Consider the following 8331-nt stretch of genomic DNA (forward strand, 5'->3'; position numbering starts at 1 on the left):
CAGGATGCTTCGGTCCTGTGAGTGCAGGAGGGGCAGCGGGAGGGCTTGAGGACCAGGATGCCTTGGTCCAGCGCATCCCTGCTGGTTTCCACTAGGTTCCTATTGGAGGGTAGAGGTTCAAGCCCTGCTCCCTCATGTTCTTCTGTGTGTCTGGAGGATGTTAACATGTTTCCAGGAACACAATTGCAGGAAGCATTTATAAACCTTTTTGTATGATGCCTGTGCTCCACAGGAATCTGGGCCTTCAGGTCTAGAAAGCATACAACAGAGGCAGGTGTGTATACAGAAGCTTTTGTCCAGAACTTTGAGCAGGGAAGCTGGCCACATCAGTCAGGAAAGCACAGGAAACTACAATGAAGAACCACTCAAAAATATATTCCACAAAGTGTTTTACTTCTCATTTGGAATGGCCTTCCAGGCCGGCCTATGAGGTACAGTCTTTGGCCACATGTACACTCAGAAGTCATGATGTCACAAAGGGCAAGGTCATTTGCACAGGTGGACCGTGACATCATCAGGAGACAGGACTGTTAGACAGTCTGATGACAAGAACAGTGAGATCAGCCAGGGTGATGAAGGACACCACCAGGAGCTTGTGTGTCCAGCAAAGGGATGCACACCCCCCAGGGTTCTCACATGCAGTTGGGGTACCGGCTAAGCAGCAGCCTGTGTCGGGGTGAAAGAGCAGTATGTGCACTTTCCAAGGCAGCAGCTCAGGAGAAAGGGAAGGAAAGGCTTCCTGGTCTTTCCCTAATTGTCCAAGCAAGGCCCCGCCCCTGCCTGCACAGCAAGGCAACACTAAACACATGCCCAGATGAACTTCAGAGACAGCACCCTGAGGCATTGTCAAATATTTCAAGTGCCTTGGAGAGCTTAAAACTAGTTGTTAGGACAGCTGGTCTCCTTTCCCACTTTCTTCATGTCTCTTTTCTTTGCTCTCAGGACATAGAAGAAAATTTTTTCAGTCTGTGATGTTTAGGATGGTATGAACAAGATTTGCCTTGAAGAGAAAACTTTCTGAGTTTGTGAAAACTTGTTTCCCCTTAGAAATGTACCCTTTCTCCACTGCTGGGTTTATAAATGCAAGTACATAGCCTGGAACCCTACAGGAAAGAGCCTGCCAGGGGAACTCAGTAGCTTATCTGATGGCCAAGGTTCTCAGTTCTCAGGGGAATAAAAACAGACCTTGATCAGGAGGGGACAAGGGTCACAGACAACAGCAGTAACCTGGAGCTCTATGCCCTGGCCCAGCTAGAGACTCACTCTCACAAAGCTGGCTAGACCCTGCCTACAGCTCCTCACTCCCTCCATCTCTGGATGCCAGCCCAGCCCAGCCCAGCCGCTCACTAGCATGCCTGAGCACCCAGGAAAGGTGTCCGTGCCAGAGCCCTGTGATGTCAGGTCCATGAGCCTTCCTGGCAACTTTACTGAGGGCGGAGGCTGTCAGGGCTACACCTGCAGGAAGTCCCTTGGATTCTTCTCCAGCAAAACCCATGGATTTTATAGAACCAGGGTGCACAGGTTGTCACCCCCTCTTAGCCTGCATGGCAGCTAGCTCAGCTTGCCCTGTGCCAAGGCAGCAGAAAGGCTAGAGATGAGAATGTGCGTGGAAGTGTGTACACACACTGATTTGAGCACCTGAGGCCTTCTGTCTGTCTAATCCTGCAGAAACATGTGTATACACAATCAAATTAACAACATATATGGATATACAGACACATAAATGTATGCAGAATGCATATGTATGTATTATAGATATTTAATATGCACACATACTCATGTGTACCATACATGGACCTCACCTAACACCGCACCTGCAGAAGTGCTGGCCAGCAGAATGCATGTCCACATGGGTGTCAGAGGATGTGCACCAGCCGACCAGACGGAGGTCATGCTGTGGGAGGGCACTGCCAGTGGGTCTGGAATCCCAGCCCTGAGGCCATCACTTGGGTGCTTGCTTGGGGAGGGTGGGCTGCTCCACCCAAGTCTACATGGCAGTGACTTACACAGGGCTGTGCACAGTCACCACACTTGTTGTTGTCCTCAGGTGTCCAGAACACAGCATCTCCCATTCCAGGCTGGGCCTCAGAGGGAATCAGGCACACTGCGGGGGTAGGGACGCACAGTCTGCAGGACCCTTGGCTCCCTTCTGCTTCTCGGCCCTGCCACTGGAAGGCGTGGCCAAATCCAGATAGAACCGGGACTTGAGGAAGCGGCGGTAGGAGTCCTTCTCCATCAGGTTGAAGATCTTTCTCTGGGCCTCGTCAAAGCAGGTCACTGTGGGCTCCAACACATTCCGGCCAGTCTCCTCCCTGGTGTGAGAGTCCAGGTTCACCTGGGGACAAAGACAGAGGCTCCATCAGACCGGATCCCTGCCAAGTCAGAGGTGTAGCTCCGTGCTGGGACGCAGGTGGCTGCACCCTGCACCCAGGACACCCAGTGCCATAGGGCACCTGGGAGGTGAGGAGGTCCATCCTGCTTCAGGTGGGAAGAGCAACATCTTCCTTTCTGTCTCCCAGATTGGGGAGATTTATCAGGAAAAAGCTTTAGAGGAGGCAACTTAAGCCCATGGATGAAAGACATTTCCTTAACAGGCTTACTTGGGATGGTTGAGGGGTGCGACAGCATGCTGGGTGGCTTTCCTAGCTCTAGGATCTGAAAACCCCACCCCACACCTACCCCTAGGAGCTCCTCCCAGGTCCAGGAAGACTGCTGGTGGAGAATTACCTCCTTGGTGGCCTGCACAGAGATGAACTCCTCGTAGATCTTCTTGGCCTTAGGGCTGAGCTTGGCGGGTGACTTGGTCTTCCTGTACTCCTCGCAGCTAACCCAGAAGTCAATGTTCTCCTCGCTGTACTCGGACTTCAGGAATGCCCTGAACGTGGCCAGCCCACCTGGTACAGGGAGAACCACACTGTCAGGCTTCAGGCCCCGAGCATCATACTTCAAACAGATCCCAGTTACACCTAGTGATCCCTAAGCAAGGTTCAAGCCCCTTTCAAGAAATTGTTACATCTCAGAGATGTCTACACAGCCATCAACCACCAAGATGGCATTGAAAGAGAAACTGAGGCTAATTCTACAGGAAGATGTCCATATTCAGAATATTTTCTCTTTGCCACTTTTCCATGTGATGAGAACAATAATTATTTCTGTATGAATTTCCACTGCGTATTGCAAAATTCTAGGCATGGTAAAGTGTTTAACAGATGGGATGTGAGAACAAGTTTATCCTGGTCTGGTAACTAGAAAGATACCAACGTTCCTGCAGGTCCTATTAGACCAGCACAAGGTAAACTTGTCTTATCCTGAGTGCCTCTGTCCAGGGTCCCCGGGTAGGAGGGGGCATCAGACTTACATTCATGGGTAATCAGGTTTTCCAGTGATTCAGCCCATTTCTTGACTTCCTCTTGGCTCACCCTAGAGATATCACAGAGAAAAAGCATAACTTGAATGCCATGATGTAGAATTGGAGAAAGACGTCTAAGATCCTAGATAATATGCAGAGATGTTATCTTCTGTCATTATGATGAGACCTGCTGTCAATTAGGACAGTTTTTCACTAAGCATGTGAAAATTTCGAATCCAAGTGTGACCTCCAGGAGAATGGAGGTCCTCTGGAGTCAAACCTTGCCTTCAGGATACAGACTCCATCCCCTGTCACAGACATCTCCTCACCAGTTGTCATGCACAGCTGATCTTCACCAAGGCTATTTCTCTTACCTCTGGCAAACAGCCACTTTGTCCTTCTTGCTGTGGGCAGAGCTGTGCTCGCAGGAGTCGGACTTCTGTAGCAGGAAGCCTAGCCGGTGCTTCATATCTTTTGCACTACACAGAGGAGGACGAGGACAGTTAGCAATGAGGCCATCCCCAAGAGACACCTGTCAGTGGAGCCTGAGGATCTCACTACTGGTGCCAGGGGCAGAGGCGGCTATATAGGAAATGGGACTCAGAGCGGGCAGGAGCTACCAGGAGGACAGGGTCCTAACACTGGCTCCTTCAGCTGTGACCCAGAAGCCTCTTCTGCACACTCTTCCTCTTTTTCAATGTGGCACCTCTGGTCTGGCCAATGGAACAAAACTGGACACAGGACTAATCTTGATTGTTTTAGTTTAAAAGCAAAATACCATGCGTCTTGCTGCACGCCCCCTCCTGGCAGCTGGCTGCTAGTTCATCTGCCTTCCTGCTGGCAGAGGGATACTGGGCACACTTGGAGAGCAGGTGAGTTCAGCCCCACCAGCTGGCCCAGCAGTTGCTATGGGGCACTGAGCTCACTGAGGTGTGCAGTGCATGGGATGGGGGGTGGGCATGAGCACCAGCTGGGCTGGACCCAGGCTCCTGGAGGGTGCATCCAATCTCCAGCTGCCACCTTCCTTTAAAAGCTACACGACCAGGAGGCATAGAGGCCAGAGGCTTTGGAAAGAGCAGGAGGCTGGAGTTGTCCCTGGAGCAGCTTAGGGATACAGAGCTACAGGCAGCCAGGCTGCAGTGGGTGGCTGAGGAGCTGGAGGAGGACTCCTAGTAAGGAGGGGGAGGAGGACCCCTCCTGAAGAGCAGAGAGGGGGACCCCTAATGAGCAGAAGGGAGGAGGACCCCTAATGAGGAGTGGGAGGAGGACCCCTAATGAGGAGTAGGGAGGAGGACCCATAATGAGGAGCAGAGAAGAGGACTCCTAATGAGGAGTGGGAGGAGAATCCCTCATGAAGAGTGGAAGGAGAACCCCTCATGAGGAGCAGAGAGAAGGACCCCAATGAGGAATGGGAGGGAGGAGCCCTAATGAGGAGTGGGGAGGAGGACTCCTAATGAGGAGTGGGAGGAGGACTCCTAATGAGGAGTGGGAGGAGGACTCCTAATGAGGAGTGGGAGGAGGACCCCTCATGAGGAGCAGAAGGAGTAACCCTGAAGAGGAGTGGGAGGAGGAACCCTGATGAGGAGTGGGAGGAGGACCCCTAATGAGTAGGGAGGAGGACCCCTAATGAGGAGTAGGGAGGAGGACCCATAATGAGAAGCAGAGAAGAGGACTCCTAATGAGGAGTGGGAGGAGAATCCCTCATGAAGAGTGGAAGGAGAACCCCTCATGAGGAGCAGAGAGAAGGACCCCAATGAGGAATGGGAGGGAGGAGCCCTAATGAGGAGTGGGGAGGAGGACTCCTAATGAGGAGTGGGAGGAGGACCCCTAATGAGGAGTAGGGAGGAGGACTCCTAATGAGGAGCAGAGAGAAGGACCCCAATGAGGAATGGGAGGGAGGACCCCTAATGAGGAGTGGGGAGGAGGACTCCTAATGAGGAGTGGGAGGAGGACTCCTAATGAGGAGTGGGAGGAGGACTCCTAATGAGGAGTGGGAGGAGGACCCCTCATGAGGAGTGGGAGGAGGAACCCTGAAGAGGAGTGGGAGGAGGAACCCTGATGAGGAGTGGGAGGAGGACCCCTAATGAGTAGGGAGGAGGACCCCTAATGAGGAGTAGGGAGGAGGACCCATAATGAGAAGCAGAGAAGAGGACTCCTAATGAGGAGTGGGAGGAGAATCCCTCATGAAGAGTGGAAGGAGAACCCCTCATGAGGAGCAGAGAGAAGGACCCCAATGAGGAATGGGAGGGAGGACCCCTAATGAGGAGTGGGGAGGAGGACTCCTAATGAGAAGTGGGAGGAGGACCCCTAATGAGGAGTAGTGAGGAGGACTCCTAATGAGGAGCAGAGAGAAGGACCCCAATGAGGAATGGGAGGGAGGACCCCTAATGAGGAGTGGGGAGGAGGACTCCTAATGAGGAGTGGGGAGGAGGACTCCTAATGAGGAGCAGAGAGAAGGACCCCAATGAGGAATGGGAGGGAGGACCCCTAATGAGGAGTGGGGAGGGAGGACCCCTAATGAGGAGTGGGGAGGAGGACTCCTAATGAGGAGTGGGGAGGAGGACTCCTAATGAGGAGTGGGAGGAGGACTCCTCATGAGGAGTGGGAGCAGGACCCCTAATGAGAAGCAGGGAGGAAGACCCATATGAGGAGCGTTAGGAGGATCCTTTAAGAGAAGTGGGAGGGAGGACCCCTAATGAGGAGCAGGAGGGAGGACTACTAATGAGCTCTTGGCTCACTGTCTCCCTATCATTTTCTGTCTTCACTTTACCTCTTTTATTGTGAAAGCCAAGAAGTCATTTAAGAAGAGAAAGGTATTTTAAAAGAAAGAATAATTAGACGTTCCTGCTGGTGAGGAAAACATGGAACCCAGCGTGGAAGACCCCAGATGGCTGCGGCCTGGAGTGCACCTGTGGTCTCTGCGTGCCGCCCTGCAGGAGGGCTTTCCTGGCTCTGGCTCTGCTCCTTCCTCTGCCTCCAGCTGTTACTGTCAGGGGAAGGCCAAGCCTGCTCATGACAGCAGTCCCTGGGCTATTCGTCCTGAGGGCCTGGTCAGAGACTCAGTGCCAACAGAAGCCATTTCACAGCTCCACCTGCTGCCTCTGCTGGCCATGGAGCGGGGTCACAGCATAGGACAACCGAGAGGGCACAGCTCAGGTGACTTCGCCATCCTTGGATACAGGGAGCCAGACTCCTCATCCGTGTGGGCAGAAACAGTAAGGCCCTCTGGGGCCTGGACTGGGGGAGATGCGCAGCAGCTGGGCCAGGAGGGGCAGAGCCACAGCGTAGCCCTCCCATCCCCACCATCCCCCGCCCTCTAGGTTTACTCCATAGGTAACTGGACTGAACTGGAGCTGGAGGCTAGTGGCTTCTAGTTCCCCTGCCAGACCCCTGCTGCTTCTGAAGAAGCCTGGGCAGGGTCCTGCCCCGAGGGCAGAATGTTGGAAAGGTAAACTCCTCAGTGACACATGAAAAACAATTTTATTTCCAAATTGAAATTTAATGTGATTTCTACTTGCAGGGAGACAAGAGAGGAGTTAATATAATTTCAGGTTGACGTGACCCTAACTGAAGATTCATAACGAAAGATCTCGAGTCTTTCCTTTTATTCTCAACTGCTAACAGATGAGCATTCTCTAAAGTCACTCATTTAATAAAGCAGAGGCAGATGAGCAGCTGCAAATCTTTAAGGACTTTTTTCTTTTTAATTGGCACATGGATAAAACAGTGTCCTCAGGAGGAGATCTTCCACAGGACCCCGAGCTGACTTCAGGGCTGGAGATAGAGGAAGGGGGGAGGTGCCCCTTGAAAGGAGCTTTACCATGATACTTGCTTATAGCCCAGAGAGAGGGCAGTGCAGCACCCACCAGAGCCTGCTTCTCCAGGCTACACCCCTCTCCTGGGTGCCTCCCCAGAACACCTATATGCGAGGTCAGGAGCACAGAGTCCGACCCCATGTGCTGCAGTGAGGTTCAGGGGGCAGCGTTGGTCACAGAGGCTTGCAGACCTCTGTGTGTAGCTGGGAACGCAGGCCTCCCCTGAATCTCAAACACCTGGCTCAGAGGACCGGGCTTCCAAGTCATCACAGGTCTCATAAAGTCACATGCACCACACACAGGTACCCAAATCTGGGGAGCCTACTCCCTCAGCCTCCACATCCAGCTCGTCCTACAGAGCAAGAACAGCAGGACTCCTGGCCACACTGCATCTTATACAGAGAAGCACTGACCACGCCGACTCAGCAAGCAGCTGACTAGTCCTTCTGAAAGACAGCCTGCACACAGCCTTACCTCCGCAGGCAGGAGGCCGGCAGGCCCGCCAGTCCCTTGCACATCTCGAGAAGCGGGCGGGCGGGGTGCGCCGCGGGAGACCGTCGGGAGCGGCGGCTGTGGCTTCCGTTTCCAGGGCTCCGGGCTCCTCTCTGAGAGAGTGGAGTGGCGGTCACAATCCTGGGAGCATCTCCCTCCGCAGCCTGCAGGGCTCTCTTTTATAGCCCCGCCAGGTCCAGCCGGCCAATCAGATGGCCGCGCTGCAGCTCCGCTCCTGCCTGGGGCCCTGGAGGAGAGGAAGAAAGCAACGACACACCGTCTGCGTGTCACAGAGAGCGCGGAGGACGCAGGGGCCTCCAGCAGCTGGGGCCCTGACCCAAGGCAAACTGCCGCCGAGCCTGGGGCTAGTCATTCATCGGCGCCCAGGGACGACTCCAGGGGCCTCTTCCGTAGCTCAGAAACACTCCTCACCATGGCCCAAGGTCTGACCCTCAGCCCTGCCAGGAAGGAGTGGGCCAGTGCGGGTCTCCAGGTGTGACCTCCAGAGGCTCGGGGGAGCCGGGGAGAGGTAGCTGTAGGGCAGATGGCTATGCCAGGCAGCCATGAGAAACCAGGCTAGGAAAGTAAAGCTCCAACTCTGTGATGGACCTGAGTGTTCCAGAAACCTTACCCAGAGTGGACTCAGCCTTATGCTGACAGTCTCTCCTCCTGCCA

At 53.8% G+C, this 8331-nt stretch overlaps 1 protein-coding gene across 2 annotated transcripts; it reads right to left on the reverse strand.

Annotated features, from left to right (window-relative positions):
• Positions 1–393: 393 nt before the first annotated feature.
• Positions 394–7777, reverse strand: Rgs4 (regulator of G protein signaling 4). Of its 2 annotated transcripts, XM_027922865.2 has the most exons (5): positions 7639–7777; positions 3724–3828; positions 3359–3420; positions 2728–2894; positions 394–2335 (listed from the first exon to the last, which is right to left on the reverse strand). In XM_027922865.2, exons 1-5 carry the CDS (start codon positions 7680–7682, stop codon positions 2096–2098), a joined length of 618 nt encoding a protein of 205 aa, XP_027778666.1. In that variant the 5' UTR covers positions 7683–7777; the 3' UTR covers positions 394–2095. The 2 variants fall into 2 exon arrangements, with proteins under 2 accessions (XP_027778666.1, XP_027778667.1); XM_027922866.2 differs by lacking the exon at positions 2728–2894 and having other exon boundaries at positions 2173–2335.
• Positions 7778–8331: the final 554 nt, after the last annotated feature.

This window comes from Marmota flaviventris, chromosome 12, assembly GCF_047511675.1.
Source record: "Marmota flaviventris isolate mMarFla1 chromosome 12, mMarFla1.hap1, whole genome shotgun sequence".
In the NCBI taxonomy this organism is placed as follows: Eukaryota; Metazoa; Chordata; class Mammalia; order Rodentia; family Sciuridae; genus Marmota; species Marmota flaviventris.

What these genes read in the sequence shown, in the direction of transcription:
- Rgs4 (XM_027922865.2), bottom strand. Translation starts at nt 7,682, where the DNA reads ATGTGCAAGGGACTGGCGGGCCTGCCGGCCTCCTGCCTGCGGAG. An exon ending in AAAGTGGCTGTTTGCCAGAG is followed by an intron (nt 3,421 to 3,723) that starts GTAAGAGAAATA and finishes TGATATCTCTAG; the next exon opens with GGTGAGCCAAGAGGAAGTCA. An exon ending in AAACCTGATTACCCATGAAT is followed by an intron (nt 2,895 to 3,358) that starts GTAAGTCTGATG and finishes TCCCTGTACCAG; the next exon opens with GTGGGCTGGCCACGTTCAGG.